The 20,058-nt window shown below is 36.3% G+C and overlaps 1 protein-coding gene across 8 annotated transcripts in view; it reads right to left on the bottom strand.

The window, feature by feature from the left end:
- ZMYND11 (zinc finger MYND-type containing 11) overlaps positions 1–20,058 on the bottom strand; it is a 106,422-nt gene that overhangs the window by 38,416 nt on the left and 47,948 nt on the right. For all 8 annotated transcript variants that reach the window (XM_027781780.2, XM_055803791.1, XM_005233935.4 and 5 more), the window contains exon 3: positions 4,832–4,991. In XM_027781780.2, the coding sequence (XP_027637581.1) occupies positions 4,832–4,991 (160 nt within the window). The remainder of the gene's footprint in view (positions 1–4,831; positions 4,992–20,058) is intronic.

Consider the following 20,058-nt stretch of genomic DNA (forward strand, 5'->3'; position numbering starts at 1 on the left):
CACAATAATTACTGGGTGTGAGCCTAAGGTCACTAGGGTTAACAAAATCACCTTCAAAACTCACAGTGCTGGCAGTGGGTTATAACAAAGGTTAAAATGATGGGAAAGCAGACAGAGTGAAGAGATGGATTATTCAGGCAGCCTTGCAACTTGAAAGTATCCGGAATCACTTTGAGCATGCACCAGTACTTTCTAGATATAAAATATCAGAAAATCCCCAGTAATCAGTTCGCAAGTTATGAATACATGGGTGTGTTGGGAAAAAGCAGATTCTATTTTGAATGTTTTCTGAAAACAGGAAAGCAAGCAAACTACCCTTCCAAATAGCACGTGCTCCACTAAACTAAAGAATTAGAGGAAAGAATTGGAGAGGATTGGAAATTGGAAAGAATTGGAAAGAATTCATTTAGACATGGAGAGGACCAAATGCACAGGAAAATGACTAACTAAACCTCAAAGTCAAACTTAACTAGCCAGGAGAGTTACTGGCTCTTTACATAATCAATTAAATGATCAGAAAATAGAAATCTGTAAAAGAGTAACTTCTTGAAAGCATCATAACTTTGTATGTATTTTGTTAGTGAAGAAATAGTTCAAAGTGCCTTAAGTATGAAGCCTCACTCTTTGTACCTCATTAGAGAATTTGGCCATTGTGAACCAACTTTAAACCACAGCAGTATTATGAGATATGTTGGATTCAGATGCAAACAATGAACCCGTGTTACTAACACATCTCCATCTCAGAAGAGCACAATATTGTTTGGCTTTATGAATACATGCACATTGAAATTATACATTCATAATGCCTCTCTCTGGGTCAGTGCAGTTTTATGATTTTAATCATGAGGAGAAGAATTAGTATGTTAAATGCTCAAAATAGCTCCATGCACACTGTAGAAAAATCACAAAATATGTAAATGAGTAAGACTAACTCTAAGAACTGTACCTTACCCCCCCATAAAACTACATTACATTGGTGCTTTAATTTGATTTCTTTCACTGGGATTAGACTGAGCACTATTTTACACAGATAAAAATACGTAAAAATCATGACATAACTGAAAATAGAAACAAATAGGTAAGGAGAGTCATGATTCTTTTCCTCAAGAACTACATTTCTCTTCTACTTTATCAAATGCATTGAAAACATAGTTAACAACACTGATTTGCAATTTTTTTCCTAAACCTGAAAAGCAAGGAGATATTTTCTTTCATGTTGATAATAAATAACGCCTCCAAATTCCGCAAGTTCTGTGAGAAATAGAAATAAGGCTTTTAGAAAGAGAAAGTAAACTTCCATTACCAGATTTCAGGACTGATATTTCCCTTGCAAGGCAAGAAGCTGCAGAGAATTTGTTGAATTGCATAATAATGGCATCGACAAACTGTGAAAATGCAAAATTCCTAACTAAAATCCTAGATACCAATTGAAAATAATTTCTTCTCTCATGATAAGGAAGTCTGTAAGATGAGAACACATTCTGAAAATGTGCAATACATCTGTACAGACGGCAAATAAGCAAACAAAGTGAATACCTGCACAAGAACCAGAGGTATAATATCTGCAGCGAAGTTCTTGTATCGGTAACAACCCTTACATATCACTTGGAACACAGTATATTTGGCAACAGACTCCAAATTTTTAAACTTAGTAACTTATATAAAAATATTTCTCCCACATATATCTGAGAGAAAAAGTGAACAATTTCATACTTTTTAAATCTGATCATTCTTTTCCCCAGTTTTTCAGAATATTAACTTTCATATTCATTTTGGAAGGACCTCCTGATACCCTCAAACTGTTTTGTCTTTGCACCTCAGCTTGTTCTTTTGTATATCTCTAAATATGAGATTTTGCTTCATTTTTTTACCACAGCTTCAACATCCTGGTAGAACAATGACAGCTAAGTAGCATAATTTTTTTAACACATCCCTCTGAAGGCTAAGAGTAACCCTATCAGAGACGGTGTCCTTACTGCATAGATCTATCATCATGTCAATCTATTGGATAGGGGAAATGTTTGGAAACACGTAAGCAAGCACCATAGATTATCTAATGAATCTTTTCCAAATAGAGCTGTGTTTTCATAATCTGTATACTTTCAATTATTGTTACTATTTATCAATCAGTCCACAGTCATCGTTCAAACCAGTACTTCCAGGACTTGTGGCAGTGTCTAGTCAGGCATCTATGTAAGTAACAGATACAGGTGCTCAGCAGTTCCGTGGCCCAGGCCAGTAATTTATTTACTTGAATATGGATTTAAAATGCTAAGATTTAGATCTAAAACTTCAAAAATGTAAGAAACATCAAGCAAATACTCAAATAATGGAGGGAGGGATGACAAGAATGTGTCCCTTTCCTAACTCTTTGAAACAGCTGGTCCTTACTGACTTCCACTGTGGTGCCAGTAAACAAGCCAAATCCAAGGGCATTCTTGATCTGCTGTCAATAGGTGGTGGATCAGTTCTCAGGTCTTTCTGCTTCACATTATGAGCTTTCCGAGTTCCTGTAGTACCAGCCAAAGAGAGTTTGACAATTGGATCAAGGGTCTGTCTGTAAGGGCTAAAGTTTGATAAGCCTGAAATCCCTGTTCCAACATCAACAGCCCTGTTTCAGAGAGTTCTATCTCCTACAAGTGGATCTCCAAAAAGACGGCTGTGTGTTTGTCCTTACTCAAGTGTAACTCGAGCTGATGGTTCAACAGTCATTAGTACTAGATCTCAGCAGTACTGAATTACAAAGAACTACAAATTGCATCTCAATCAAGTGCAGACAAAGCATCTGTAGAACTACCCAGTGTGTCCAATGTAGAGAACATGCCAAACTTCATGGTTTTGCACCAATTGTGGAGGAATGGAGAATACTCGATCTGATGTGGAGTGATGACAATGACACTTTGTTACTCATTAAAAATTTTTGAATAAAAGAACAAAGAGAATGACTTTATAGCAAGTCAGTGTGTTTTCCTTCATCTGTCTGCAGCATTTTGATTCAAGGATCAAGAAGTTGGAGGCTGGGGAATGTTGAAACATGGCCTGGATCAGAAGCTGATTCCTATTTTTGCATAAAACTGTTCAGTCAAGTGCACACTGGTGTTCTGAACAACTAAGATAGCCATCAGCCGTATGGTCACAGCACAATGCATCAGTGATTAGCAGTCATGCTGAAAATACAGTCAATACTTCCAACCAAAGGGCTATTCACAATGTGACTTAAGCAGCATTTTCCATCAAGTCAAAGGCAACTCTTTTCATTCAGAGATAAAATAATTAATGTAATTCCAATGACTCACTGGGAATGTACATGCTGGTTATCTTATAGACAAATGTTGCTAATAAGTAGCAGGAACAGTTTTTGAATGACCACTTAAGAAATGGCTATTATGAGGCATTTTTAATCTTACCTCCCCCCCACCCCCCCGGCCCTTTCTCAGTAGAGGAAACAAACATACTGAATACTTAGGTAACTACAGATCTCAGACTTTATGTCATACGGAGTCTACACAGTTAACATGACCTCTAAACAGACAGAACTGACACAAGAAATACCCAAAAGAGCTAAGCTGTAATTTTGAAATGTTTACTCTCAGGTAGAATAGTAAAAACAAAGCTAAATACCCTTAAAAGGCTCCCTTGAGGGTTTCTAATGAAATTATAATGAGAATCTTAATAGTGAAACAATGTACATTAAATACATGTTTCAATACTTTAAATGAGTGTAACTGGGATAATTTTAACCGTAATGTTTTCTGTTACGGATACTGCTTGTTTCCACTTCCTATTTCTCTCACTTCAAATAAAAAAATTATTTGTTGCTTCACTTTCAGGATCTTATTGATGGCTGAAACAATGCAATGATTATCCTGGTAGGTCTTAGAATTTATTTTCCTGTATTTTCTGGGTTTCCTCAAAATTTCAATTATTACCTATGCCTATGACAATGCTGTCCTTTTTACCAGTATTTAACGTAATTTACATACCAAAGCAACAGTTCCTAGTTCAAGTATTTTAAAGCTTTGCTAACCTCTTTTTTTTTTTTTTTTTTTTTTTTTTTTTAATTACAAGAACGTGGTCTTGTAAATATAGAGACCAGGCTTCTGAGCAAGGCAAAGGAATTGTGCAAGCTTTTTCCTGTCTATGGGACTATTCTCAGTTAACTTCATGAGTGCATTCCATCTCAGCTATGGAGAGATAGAGAAAACATACTTTTCTTCCCTTTACATAACTTTCAACCTGTTTAACTCAATTTAAATATTTATTTTATAAGTCCAGTGGAACAATGTCTGGATGCCTCTAACTAATTTACTAGGAAAATCATCCCCAACTGAATGCCCTGGTGTTCACAAGTAGCTGTAAAACACATCTTTTCATGTCTGTTTGTACAACTTCTTGTTGCACTTTTGAAAGGGAGGAGTTCTTTGCTCCTCAGATTCAGATTAAAGCAAGATCAATCAACAATTCTTGTTGTCTTTTTTTTTTTTTTTTTTTTTTTTTAAAGATACCGTCTTTGGGATTTGAGGACATCTGAGGATTTCAAGTAATACCAATATTTACTGTCTTCCTGTACAGCTGTAAAAGAGAATACTACATACAAGTGAGGGATGAGTGAGCAAAGGACTTTGACAGTGTTTCATAGCAGAAAACACAGAATTCAAGGAGAGAGAACCTTTATGGAATGGAAAAGGTTAAAAAAGTTTAAGAGTGCATTACTTCCCTGTTCATAAGCACCAACACAGCATCTATAAATAAGTTCAAATAGAAATTAAAACAAGTTTCATGCTAAGATACCAGAAATTGCGATTTATTTTCTCAAGGACTTTATACTCACAATCTCATCTCCTGGCAACCAATATCCTTCTTGTTCAATACCAGCTTTTGACCCTTTACACCCCACCGTCAGGGTTTCAACAATAAGACCATCCTTGACTGCTAAACTCAGCTGACGTGTGGTTTCTTTTGGATGCATACCATGGACTCGAGACATATACCTGCACACAAAGCACAGAAGTCTTTAAGTGTTAGTGTTAAACTATAAAAAGTGACAGCAAAAAAAAAATACTCTTTTTCAAATGATTTAAAATAATACACAGCCTATATTTTAGGTTGTTTTTAAACCCTCAAAATTTATACAATTTACTCCTTTGCTACAAATCATCTTTTCTTCCCCTTGAAGTTATCATGTACACACCTAGACAAGCAGTAGCACAGTAATTTTCTACCAGAAAAAATTATTACACTCCAAAACTAACAGACACGCTGGGCTTGTCTCTGCTAAACTTCCACATCCGTTTGTGCCCCTAAAGAGACTTCTTTAATTTAATTAAAACTTGCATTTCCGTAGTATCTCGTATAGCATATATACTATAGAATGATTCTGGAGATGTACCAATGCATCTATGTGATGCTCTGGAGTACAACACATGTATAAAAAACAGAAGTTTATGCATCACATACGAAAACTCAACAGCTAGTTATAGACTAAGTGTTTTTTCTCCTTTTCTTGAGATAACCACAATGACCCCACTATGATGAAGTGCACTGGTGTGAACAAAACATATACAATCTACACTGTGTATATACATGAGAATCAGTTGTGTAATATTGACTTTTACCCAGTATAATTTACTTCTAGACCAACATCACATATTAACTTGCAGTAAACAATATAAAATGATCTTCCCTCAAATAAAGATGACCTCCCTGTTTTAAGATCATTACACTTCAGATCTTTTTTAGCAGAATTCCAAGAACGTATCTATGAGCCACTGCACATGGAGAAGTGACGAGAGCTGCAATCACATGCAATCATCAGATAAGTGAACTGACCTGGAACCAATTTTTTTGTGGACATATTTTTCTAGTTACAGCTCTCTTACAGTTAGAAGGCTAGCAGAATTTCTCTCCCTTTTGGTTTCTCAAGGTACTCTGTTCTACCTGTCTCCTAGGAGAGAAATATGTATTTTACCTGCTTTAAGACAAAGCTGTCAGCTATAGTATCTTTTTCATGCTTCATAATGAATTCCAGCAACCATGATTCTTTTGTGACTGTCATCAAAAGTATCTTCACAAAAATTATAATTATTATCAGGAGCAAACTTGAGGGAAAGTTTTTTTAAAGCAGTAGCATTACATGAAAGAAAAAAGCTATATCAGTTCGTATTTTCTGGGTTTTGGGGTTTTTTTGGTAACATGGCTGACAGGAAATTTTAATGCCTTAGAAGTTATAAACTTGCAATAAGGGATGAAGACCACTCTAGTGGCCAACCCTCCAATCAACCCTCCTCTTTGAAGGCATACGCCTTTCAAACTTATTGTTTTGGATGCATAAAGGTCTTTCCCAATTGTGCCTACTCTCAAGCTTTTGCTGGAACTGGTTCGTGCTAATCTAATCTTTTTGTTTCGCTCTAAAGGAAACTAAATGCATATAATCATACAGCAAATTTCTGATTGAGTAGAAGTATATATTTGTGTAGAAAATTATACAATAATGAGAGCAACACAGGACATTTATAAATTTCTGCCTGGTATCAGAGGCGTTTACATAAATGCAGCATGTTTGCAGGATCCTTGGGGGCTGGGGGGTGGAGGTTAGGGTAAAATCTCCTAGAGACAGATGCTGCCATTCATTATGTTTTACAATGTCTACCACAACACAGTCCAAGTCTGGTTGATTTCTGCATGCTACCACTGCACAAAAAGTAAGTGATAATTGAATTAATAGAGAAAGAACAAAATTATGTGGAATTCTGTGATCCAAGCTCATATGAATCTTATACTGGCTAGAAAAAAGGATTGAAGGCCAAGCACATTACTTCAGTTCTCTGCCACACTGGGTGGATGCTCATGTTCCCAACCTGATCCTTTCTGGCTTCTGCAGAACCAAAATCCAACGTGCGGGCATGTTCAAGTGGCATTAAACACTTAATTGAGTTTTCTGAGTTCTCCAGATTCCAAGGTGGTCTTGAACAGGCAGAGACTCAGATCTATTACTTCACTTTCAAACAGAGTGCAAATGAACACCATTAGTTTGCTGAGGCATAAAGTGCTGAAGCTTTTAAACTGCCTGAAATAGAGAAAACAACTTATATGTTTATATACTCTTGTTACGTGTATTTCATGTGTGTGTGCACATATGTATATATTCATGCAAACAAAACTAGCTTTTTAAAGTACATTATCTTTGTCAACACATCCTAACTTTACTGGTGTTGCAGCAGATTTCCATTTTAACTCTGTACTAACAACCTCCCTATCAAGAGCCACAGCACTCATGTCTTCTGCAGTTTCTTCCAGTCTTTAATAGGACTCAAAACACACAGCACAGGTACTATCATCCTTCCCATTCTACTGATGGAACAAATCAGGCACTGAGCAAGGAAGTGATTTCCCTGCAGTTATACACTAAACTGCTGTAGGTCTAAGAACCAAGTATTAACCCAGTGCCATAATCTTCAGTACACCCTGCTGAAGAAACCATGTATTTTGCATTGCATCACCCATAGTTACAATCCAAGTCCTGACTGTAAGCTACACATTTTGTGATTATTTCTCACTCACATCTCTGAACAGAACAGATATATAATACAAACCAAAAAGCCTTAAACCAACTCTAATCAGCTAAGAGATTTAACCTGCCTATTTCAACTGTGGCAGGGTGTGCACTAGTGAAAAGGAGCACACAGCTCAGAATCGCCCATTTCTCAAATCCAATCTGTGTTCTCAACCAGAGTGAAAGTACTGCTACCATCTAAACTATCTCCTCATTTCCTCCAGCTGTAAACTGGGAGTAATAACTCCCCAGTGGCTTTTTGAAAAATACTTTAGTTAATGTTCAGACTGTGCAGTCTGGAGATGCACAAGGGCTATGTTTTCCATTTTTAAAATAAGATGCTATCAGCTTTCATAGGAAAGCACACAAATGTAGAGAGAATGTTTTTACTTCAAAGAGTAGAATTGCTCTAGAAAAGTGCCCCCTCCCCCAAAATTTTTAATTATATTAAACCCTGTAAAGTGTAGGTGGCTAGATATTCGCAAAGACTATAGAACAACACTGGCAGGGTCTGGATGAAATCCGATCTTGTTTCTTTTCAGCCAGAAGGATGGCAGCTAAACTAAGAAGCAATTAAGGCACAGGATTAGAACCAGAAAAGATAGTTAAAGTTCTTTAATAATGAAATATGAAAAACTGTCACAACACGCAAAAGATGTCAGAAGCACAAAATAAGTTAAACTCCACCCTACAGACAGAAAGCATGATGTTTGGATTCTTAACTACCTCATCAGACTCATTACTGGACTGGGGAAAAACAATATTGAAATGTCTTTGTGCAGACGTGACGCGAGTAATCCAGGGAGTGCAAGCCTTTTCCTGGCACTGCATGGACTGAAGCATCTGGCACCAAGAAGTTAAAAAACAAGTAAGAGAGCTAAAGCAATCCCTGATTGCTGTTTTCAACAAAAGCTGATTAGCCTTACCTTGGAGACAGGGAGCTGAAGCAATATGGGTTTGTTATACCTTTGCCCAGTCCTTCCTATCGACAGACTGGGAAGTGTAATACAATCCCTATACTGCTATTATGTAGCCAGCCACGAGCAGTAAAGCAAATACACTCAGATGGTGAGAATAAGACATGGAGACAAAGTAAAATCCCCTAAATCAGCAAACCCGTCTGTATCAGATAGGGGGTTGAAACAACCATTTCAAAATACAATTTAACTGTGCTAATCCCTTCTACATAAAATAAGTGTCTGTCTGATGAAAAGAGGAGGTTTGGCTTGATAATCTGCACGTTAAATTCCAAATCTCACCAAATGAGGCTGCCTGTCTGCAGGATACAGAAGCAACTGAACTGCTTCTCAGTGTTAGAGCATTTATAGGTCAGTATTTTCTCCATTTAGAAACTGGCAGCGCAAACCTCCTTGACATTAGCATAGAAGAATCTAGCAAATCTAGCAAAATTACACTTTTTGTAATCAACTTCTAAGAGCCTACTAAAGCATGTTTTCAATTATTGCCACACCACTTTGAAAGCAAAGGATAAGAATCTTTAGCATCTAGGTTGCTCGTTCCTACCCTTAAAACAAATCTCAGGATTGTCACACCACCAAAGTATATGTAAATGTTCTGACCTTCAGAAACAAGATCCTGCCAATAGAATCAGGTAAATAAATACACATGTGCATATAGCTAATATATGTGCATACCTGTCTGAAAACAAAAGAAAAAATTTAAATGAGAACAATAGAGGATAACCATGAATAGATCTGTAGATTGTGTATGTGTGTGCATACTCATCTGTATTTAGTACACAAAATACCAACCAGAAAAATGCAAAACAACAATGTTAAACTTATTTGGCACTTCAGATAAGAAGTAGTCAGATCTTTTCAAATTTAGCAGTGATAAAATACCTCTATATTCTTCTGTTTATATACCTTACTCTTGTTACATATCCTAAAACCCTGACCACCTTTCAGACACCATGGGGACAGCCCAACGGGTCAGCACTGCTGGAGGTGAGGACTTGAGCAGTTTTCACAGGCCTCATGGCATCCAGGAGCCACACAGCCACCTGCTGCACACCCCACCTGAGTCATGTTGCAATGACAGGGGAGGAATGATATGCAGGGAAACCTGGTACATGGCCTTCCAGAGTCTCTCTCCTTCACAGCAACAAAGTGCAGAAGCTCCTGTAACTTATGCCAGCACCAAGTGACAACTGGATCTTGCCACCTCCCTTTGCTAAACAAAACTGGACCACAGGAGTACCAGAATCCACATCTAAACCATTTGCCTGCCCTATATACAGGAGACATTATAGAAGCACTATAGTCTGTCAGTTCACATAGTCAGTCTGTTTACACCTAAAACTTCAAAAACATTTTCTCAAACTAGCCAGTGTTCAGCATATCTTTCTATTTAAAACCTACATCTAATAAATGTGCTTCACAACATACCTTGAAACTCAAGAAAAGGGTTTGTTTTGATCTAAGGGGTGTGAAGGAAGCAGACTCTAAAGCTGCGATCACCATGGGAGCAAAACAGATACAAAAGTAGCTGGCACTTGCAGGGATCAGATGATGAACTTTTCGCCTACAGCTGTCACACAGCTGACAACTCCTGCTTGGTGCTGTACCAAGACAACACAAAGCCAAACCCTGTCCCAAAGCTCTTAATATATATGGCCACAAAATAATGTACATAAATAACTAACTCTGCTCCTAGAGAGTCCTCAAAGTCAACTGTGGTCTACTGAGATGCAGCAAGTGGTTTACATGGGCGCAGCTGTGTTGTGGCCCAAAAAACAAAGCTGGCCGAGGAAGGAAGTGAATAAGATTACTTAAGGTGGAAAGCTGACACAGGTATTTACAAAAACAAAAATAAAATCTCAGTTTTTCTGGACTTATAAGGAATGGCATTTTCAGCTACCTGAACTCATCAGAAGGAAAATACTGAAAAAAATACACAGCAAGCATCTCTGTAAAAAACTAAAGTAAAATACATATAGGAAATACCTGCCTCACATAGTGTGACAACTGTAGGTAGATGCTAATTTTAGTGACAAACACTGCAGTCATGGTCTGATCAATTATCTCTGTCTATGCTGGATGTCTCCGCCCTCCACGATATGAAGGGAAGTAGCAATCTGCTGGCAACAGCAGCTCGTCCAGGGAGAAACAGAGGTCTTAAGACTTCCTTATATGCAGAGCCCATCTCACAGTTGAGATCTGATAAAATACAGCACATCCCATTTAACTCAACTGAAAGGCTGCCATTAATTTTAAATGTTACCTACAGGTATATAAAAATGTCCTAGATTCAGGGACAGACCTTAAGGAATAATACATAAAATGGAAGGAAAGCAGCCAAAAATCTATTCTGAGTTTTATATTGTGTTCCTACCTCTGGTGAGGAATGCCTTTTGCTTTAGATTCAGGGTATGACAGCAGTTTTATAGAAGGCCGACACACTTTTAAGACTTTCTAATTTGCAAGGAATAGGTCACTTGGTCATACTGAAAGTATAAATGGAAGAGATGGCTATGAATTTTTTTTTTTTATATATATATATATTTTTTTTTTTTTTAACAAATACAGCTACATAGCGTAAGAACTTAAAATACACAGGCTCAAATCTTGGGAATCCAATAATTATCCTTGTGGAGAGCCAGGTGAAGATTTGTAGTCACAGTCGTATCTCAAGGTCTCAATTCCAAAGCGCAGGTTGCCTGTTCTCACCAGATACAGCACTGTGGTACAAATCAACTTTCACAAAATATGGGCTAAACATTATGTGTATTTGTATTTCAAAGCAATATATTTGAAATATATATTCCCTACTTGCCAGAAACTGAGAGCTGGTCTGAGAGCTGAAAACAATGTAGACACACAGAGACTAAGTAGAACTTTTTACAGTGGGGACGTACTAGCACACTTGTTTTCTAGGATACTTTTTGATATGTTTACATTTTCTCAAGTTTCGATTATGGATTAAATTCACTAAGATAAAGACAACCAAAGCGTAACGTTCTCCCTCTGTCCTTATACTTCACAAAGAGAGATGCATGTATATGAACAGGCTGCAGTTGATCTCCACAGCAATCCACATACCATCAGCACAGACCATGCAAGCATTGACAGAGCTGCTGTTTATGCTATGTAACACTGATTATACACTCTGTATTTTGTGCAGTCCGAAATTCCAAGTGTGGGACACAGAGAAACTGAATTACAGAGAAATGATGAATTTTCTTTTTTCTCTGACATCTGCAACATTCATTTTGAAGACACACACACTATCTAAGTAGGAAATATTTCTAAAATTTGTTTCTCCTTCATAGTGTAGAAATCCAGCTTTTGCATGAATACTGAATCTGATTTTGTGCAGTATTTTTATAAAACAAGAAGGACGCACACACTTGATAGTGAAACAGTGAGATCCAGCAGTTCAATGGAACTCAGGTCTTCCTAATGTTCCTTCTGCTGCTGCTAAAACAAAGCTAAAGAGTAATCTTGTCTGTGTGTCCTTTAGATATCCCAGGCACCACACAGTTTTTTTATAACTTTAATCACCTGGGTCATTTACGTCAAAACCGTGGTAGTTTTAACTCAAGTAATTTCTTGTTTCAGTAATGTAAATTCTCACTCACAACTTCACTGTGCCCTTAAGATTGTGTAACCCACCAATAAGATCATGAAAAGCAGGTAATCAAGGCACCAAGCAATGCAGTCCTTATCCATAAAATCTCTTTCAGAACTACTACCATCTTCTTAAGGAGGAACTTATCTAAAAAAGGGCTTTTTTAGATACTCCCATTTTTCCAACCTAAAAAGTTGTATGGGATGCTGCTGGTAATGTACACCTATGTGCACTGAGGACTATTGGCAAACAGGAGCACTAACCATTTAGGGGCACTGCACACATATGTACAATTGCCTATGTATATGCAGAGCCACTGCTCCATCCAGCACTTTTCTGTGGATGTACTGGAGACAAACACGTAACACATGACTCAGAATGTAACATCCTAAATAATACCTTGCAAATGAAATATTCAGTCAGCTCACATCGAGAGTCTCAGTTCAAAACATGCTTAAAAAACACACATTCCAGTGCTTTCATGATTCAGGTTTTTAGTCTTCCATCCAATTTTTCCATTCTTACCTGGGTTAAAAGTAACAAAAACTTTTTGGGTTTTTTTCGGTCAGATTAGTTTTACCTTGGCTGAGTTTCAAAATCATCACACTGTCACACAAATGTTCACCTAATTACCAATTGGAAAAGCCATCAGGGCAGGGCTGCTGCTTTTGGTGATGATACTGTTTAAATGAATGGGAATATGAAACCGCAGCCTAAAATAGACAGTATGAGTAGTGCTTTGGAGATCATTCTCTCTCTACTGATTACAGAAAAGCCTTGATGAGCACTTCAGGCTAGGTAACAACCTGTTAAATGGCCATGTCACACTCATTTTTATCTTTTACTTCTAATAGGAAGTCTCATTTATTTACAGCAAAGAAATTAAACATAAGCTAGAAGTGTTACTTTCAAACATTATAAAGATGCTATGATTGAACCAAAAAATCATTACTGCTTGTGACATAAAAAGTAAACTGGTTTGCTTTTAGTAATCAGAAATAAAGGTAACCTGTTATGTATTTTTTTCCATGTAAACTTACACAGCTTCCACACAAATATGGAATACATGAGACTGTTCATTAAAACAAAAAGGGGGATAGTGATTGTCAAGTCAGTTATACTTCCACCACTTTCCTTCTAAGTATTTATACTGGAGTTCATATTTTGCGTGTATTCTCTAAGAAAAGTATTAAACATTGAACATTACAGTTTTTATAGTAACACACAGTAAGGACAGTTCAAATGAGTTTGCACTCATTAGCAAACACCAAACAAGGAGTATGGCTGTTATTAATAACCATGTGTTTGTGCTGTTTGTGTGAATCACTTTATTTACTACTCATACTCACGCTCAGCCCAGAGCATTCACCTACTAAATCAATGAAGAACATTTGAGCTTTGAGATGAAAAAAGAAAACTGCCTTAGTAGCAATACCAAGTAAGAGCATTATTAAGAGAAAAATTATTAGATAAGGAAAACTGAACGAGCAACATTCTTCAGAACACCTGAGCACCTATTTATTTAATTTTGCAGGATGAACTGTAGGAACTAGACTTGCATGCATTAATATTTCTGATCTAAGCAAATCCACAAAAAGTTTAGCCTCACCTCAAGATCTAGTCCTCAATAAAATAGCCATTTATCCTAAACCCCTACAGGTGTTAACGGTTGCACAGCCAGCTACAGCATCCACTCCATTCCATGTAGTTAGTGTAAAGCAGGTGGCAAGGCTGGAGGAATCTCTCTGTCAGTCCCATGGTGAAGAGTTTTCTACACCAGGCACTGAATCAGCCTTACAACAGCCATCACTGAGAAGCAAACCCAGCAAGTCAGGTAGCAATGTTTTGGCTAGCAAAGTAGCAAAAAAAAGGTAGCAAAGTATCTAAAATTTATCACATGGTGGGACAGTGGCTCAGTACCAAGTTGGAGGAACAGTTATCCCTAACAAATGACAAACAACACTGCTTAATATATCAGGACTTCTTTTTATGTATTCCTTTAACTGGTTTAATTAATTTGATTAAACAGAATCATTACACAAATTGAAGACATTACCTATATTAAACAAAACAGCTCGATGGGAAAAAAGTAATTATTAATACTCAAGATGACACACCTTCACCAAATCTACTAATTCAGAAATTTTAATTCTACTTCTCAGAGCAAATGCAGCCAGGTTCTTTATAGTCTTTTTACAAGAAAAGTTTACATATTTTCCTGTCATCCCTGCTTCCATCCTCCTTAGTCAAGAATATCTAAAAGCAGCTCTTAAAATGGACCATTAATAAATACCAGCAATATTAAAGTTACATAATATACAAAACAGAAAATCATGAACTCACAAACAAAATTAAGATTAAACACCATATTAAAAATAGATAAATCCTTTATGACAAGCGTAGCTACCTAGAGTTAACACAGGTGATATTTAATGAACGTACACCATTACGAAAATTCCTTGTGCAATGACAATCTGTCATTTCTTCTGAAGGACCTTATAAACTATCAGTGTTTAGCTTAATTAATTTCTTTTCAAGACTTTTGTGAATCTGGATGTTAAAAATCCTTATTAGCTCGCTCAGTATTTTCTCACTGGTCAGTCTCTGTACAAATTTAGAACCAAAATTGTGTATCAGTTATGATGCAAAAGCTGGTGAGATTCCCTGTACTTTCCTGCATACATGCAGTTTTCAGTGTCCTTTTTATTACTTTATAGCATATATCTAAACCTTTGAAAATGTCTGAAAATTTCAATCTGAATGCATCACTTAACCTCAGTGCAAAGCCATCAGTATAAAAAATTAACATATCAAACAAATTAAATGTTTTGGTGTCCATCCTATTTCTATGCAATGTATCACTATGCTTGTAACTGATAGTCATGCACACATAATGCAGAGGTTTTATGTATGACCAAAATAGCACTTTTACTAAATTTTTTTCTATTAGGGAGTCAAATGATCAGTTTTATACTGCTTTTGTTTTATTAATACAATGATTTTTAAACAAATCAATTGATAAGTTGCTGAAAATGCACAGAGGACTTCCCCCACACACACACCCCACACACACCCCAGATGATCTATCTATGCCTAAGGGTTTCCATGCCTTAGAAGTCTAGACTTAGTTCATTCTCTTGGTTTAACATAAATAGTGTTATGAAAACAGAAAAAAAACCACATTGGTTTGGGGCTAAAAGAAGCAACTGAAACTTATCATGGAAAAGAGAGAAGGAAAGTAAAAGAACTGGAGCAGGAGATTGATTTAGGGGAGTCAGAAAGAAATGTCTTGTCCTTGACTAGTAACAGAAAAGAAGTGAAGAGGTATTTAAGAGTTTTCTACCCTGTCATACCTAGTTACATGTTTCTATGTTTTGTTTACTGTAGCGCATATATCTATAATTAAGCCAACCCAATACAAACTGAATTCAGTTTTCTCAAGGGTGAACACTCAATAACAGGCTGCCACTAAAAGCAGCTATGTGGCCTGCAGAGGAAGTAGTATCATGCATCTCATTGTAGGACCTTATACTCCACACTTTTGCTTTGCTTACCCTTGCATAATTACCCATGGCATGGACAAAAATTTCACAGTACTGTTCTTCCTCATCCTTTCCTAATTGCTAAATGTGAGCTTTCCTGAGCACCTCCTTCAATACTGACCTGTTCCACCACAGTACAACTGACCAGGGTTTGATTAATATGTACCAGATTCTGAAGGGCTGGTTTGAATAATACCATTTGCTTCACATGGTCACATTTAAAACATACATGAGGATGATGTAAAGATGTGAAAAAGGAGTCAGCACCACTGGTTAAAAGTGAACTCAAGCAACCAATGCATTTGTCTGTGTAACAGAAGGATATTTTACTTCAGAAAATTGTTTTCAGATAAACCTACTCTCCAGTTAAAAAGGACAGATATTTTAGGGGAATGGCTTGACAAAGGGTAAGAAACCAACAGAGCAGAAAAACATTTCTAAGCTTTCATTTCAGTCAAAGATATATCAGGTGCTACAAGATGTCTGCTCATGTAAAGTTAAACAACAGGATTATCTAGTTATAAATCCACAGTCATCTGCTCTCCTAATCATTCTTACAGCTTACTATTTTTGTTTATGCACAGCTATTTAGTTGCAACATGCAAAATAGTAGGAAGATTTAAATTTTCATCAAAGGTACTATAAATAGTGACAGATTTTTTCTAACAAGTTTCTGAGCTTTGAATACGCAATACCGTAAGAATCTTATTCTTTCATTATTTTTTCTTGCTACTGCATTGCATATTCTTATTTATAGACTTATGTGATTATTTCCTATCTGTTCAAATTGAGGATTTTCTTATTTATACTCTCTTGTGATGATTCTCTACCTGTTCAAATTGCTCATTCTCATCTTTGCTTTAATCATTGCTTCTAGAAATTGTTTTCTGTTAGACAGCCTAGAAAAAGAACAGCAGAAGAACTAAGGCAAAAAAAAAAACAAAACAAAAAACCAACGATTTATGGATTTGAAAGGCCCTTACTTTAACTGTTCTCAGAGACTGGCTGGAGAAATTTCACAGAGTGGTATACAAAGAAGAAATCCTCCTCCTAGTACTAAATGTCAAACTGAGAGGGTCACATACTCAATCTACAACTGCTAGTGACTTCATCTCAAATGTGGGGCCAGAAAATTTCATCATTTTACAGTAATCTTTCATACTGAGGAATTCTTTTCTGGCATGCTATCCCATCAATGCTGATTAATGTCAGTCCACACAAAGCTAACAAGGGACTGACAGAGTCTGCTCTGTATAGGCTTGGGATCTGTTCATTTCTTTTAGATGTTCTGACTTAGCTGCACTTACACTGTATTAGAATATAACAAAAATGAGTCGACAGAACAAATACACAAAAAATGGTTATGACCATTTAGGATCCAAGTGCTAGACCATCCCATTTGAAAGCCAATTAAAAAAGATGAGTCTTTGTACCTATTCATGAAAACAAGGCATTTTCTTGTATCACCAATGTTGTAAACCAGCTGAGTGATGAAACTGATAGTTTCAGTTTCGCTCAATTTGAAACTAACACAAATTCTCCAATTACAGCATGACAGTTTTATCCTAGCTAACGGTCTTTCCATCAGCTTCATTCCCCCCAAAGTTGGGATACCTTTATCCTGTGGACTAGAGTCACTTTTGGTTTCATTCCCAAACTAACTCATTCTCAGGCTCCATTCTAGAGAAAGCCAAATTGCTCCTCCTGTGAAAAAGGCAAAGCATGGCCAAGAGGTTAGTTTGCTCCTGATAGAGAACATAGATGTAAACCATGCCAAGACTGGCCTCTTCTGCCAAAGGCACTCCAACACTGCTCCAGCATGCTGTGTGTCCTCAGATGCCTTCACATCATGCCCTATGGCAAACGATCATGCCTTTAGCTTCATGTTCAAGAACAGCATTGCTGTGGGCTGTATTATTTTTGGCACTTAGAACTGAAGAACCACACACACATACAAAACAAACAAAAAATATGTCAAGGCCAAAGAAACAATTCCATGAGCCAAAGGCAATGTGATGTGGTCACAGCAGATCTGCTCCAGACAGTGCCAGGGCTCTTCCTGTCACAGTACACAAAGACAGTATAGACACTGCCTTTATAAGGAACAGGGAGAGAAGCTAATCAACTAAATAAATCATGAAAAACATCAAAGGGAGAGAGAAAAAAAATATGAGGAAGGAAGTATGGAAGAAAATAACTATATTTTGGTTCTTCACATTAGTCTTCATGAAATAGTTTAGAAATCAGAATACCTGTTTACAATGACAAAATCCTGAAAGTGGCCAATAATTGTTCTAGAACCGTATTTGCCAATTGGGTATTTTAATAACATTAACTTAATAGATAATGAACTCTGAGCTATTCATAAAGATCATGAAATGTTCATAAATTGCTACTGAGAAAACCCAATACTTTGTGATAAAAAGGGTAAATATTTAATTAATAGTTAATTAAATCTTAGGAATCCAATTACCTGTAGGGAATTATAAAGAAAACACTATAAAAGAAACTGAAAGACTGGAGTAGCCAAAGAAAGAACTTTAAAAACAGGCTGTACAGAAATACTTATCAATCTGCTACATAAGTGAGTGTCAATAATTTATCCTACTCATTTAAATATGCATGCCTTTTTTCCAGTGTTTTTTCAGGCATTTCATTCCATAGAATCAATTTTTGAGGTTACCCGAAATCTAAAACAGATGGAAAATAATGAGGAAAAAACAGAAAGTCAAAGCATAATTATAATTTTTAACACACTTTTAGGGATGAACAATTTGTCAAGCTGCACTCTTGACAGAGAATTCACAAGATACGGGAAGCCATTTCTCTGCTAGTGTTTATAGCATAACTAATGCCAATAATACTCATCTAAATAATTGACATATTAGGGTCAAATTATCCCAATATCATCTGGACAGAAAAATAAGTCATATTTCTTTATAAATAACTCTTAGAAATATCATTTTGTTATGAAGTAACTTGGTAGTTTAAAAATGTTAGATACTTCTAGTAGCTGGATTTTAGATTATTATAATTCATTGACTTGAGATACACTATGACAATATAAGCCAGGTGAGAATATTTATTTTGCATACTTTTACAGAAATGTTACCACTGCCTTCAAATGAGCTTTACCATAAAATAAAAATGCACTGAATATGCTTAAGCCTATGTACAAATATAGGAAGTTACATATATATTTTAAAGTTCTCTTGAAAAGGCAGTTTGCACTTTTAGTACTGATTCCTTAAAATTCACTACACTGTTACTTCCTGTTAGCATTGGTTTTCAGTCCTTTGTTTAGTTTTCAAGCTACTGAAACATGCTTATCTCCAACCAATGGAAAATACCTTTCCAACTGTAATGTACCCCCAACATATATCACTAAAATTGCAGAATCCCTTTCATATAACGATTTGTTGATTACTATTTTTTGAGACATTAAGTCTGTGCAGTGTGGTCTCTTCCCTACCAATGCTTTTATCTAAGTATTTATATAATACTCCAATTAACAGTGTCATATACTTGCTGTTTTTCCACACACACATTTTTAATTCCTTCAAAAATAGATAACTTTCTTGTGTTTCTTAATACTTCTCTGCATGCAATGACTTTTCTAAAATATTTGCCAGAAGTTCAGTAAGCTTACTATGTTCTTAAAGGCTCCAACTTGCGTATTCAACTCTCTCCTCAATGTAAGACAGTTTTCAATCACTTCTAATCACTCATTTTTCTATTCTTGATTTTCCTCTTCATCAATTTAAAAAGCAAAGCATACTTTTAATTAAAGAGCCTCTTTCCTTATAGGTTTTTCCTGATAATATTAGAAGTACCTTCTAGTGCTCTTGGCTCCTTCTACACTATCCTCCTACTCTTATGTTCTCTACAGAAAATGCGTGGCTAGTTCTATAGATTTTTCTTGCATACTTTCCATTGCCAGCATCTTCTGGAAGTCTTTCTTTACCCCAGATATTTTTTAACAATTACACATAAAATGCACAGGTTACATTTTACATATTTTAAAGTGTTATATATATCTGTCTTTTTAACGTACCGAGCTGAAACACTGCATATTCTATAAGCAACGAATCTTCTTTTTATATTACAAACATTTCCTCCCTAGTCATAGGAAGTAAATGCTCCTTGATATGTATAATGGCTTCTGCTGGGCACCAGAAGACTAAGCAAAGCAAGAAGTAAATGAAATAAAATACGTTAGGAAGAGGGAGACAACCATGACGAGCTGTCGGTTACAAGAAAAGCCAACTAATAGATTTGCCTAAAAGTACCAAACCACCTGACAAAGAACGCAGCAACAGAGATTCTGCTATGAAGGTGTTTGGATTAACAGGTCACAAAATATAAAGGACATCT

Source organism: Falco peregrinus, chromosome 5 (genome assembly GCF_023634155.1).
Source record: "Falco peregrinus isolate bFalPer1 chromosome 5, bFalPer1.pri, whole genome shotgun sequence".
Taxonomy (NCBI): Eukaryota; Metazoa; Chordata; class Aves; order Falconiformes; family Falconidae; genus Falco; species Falco peregrinus.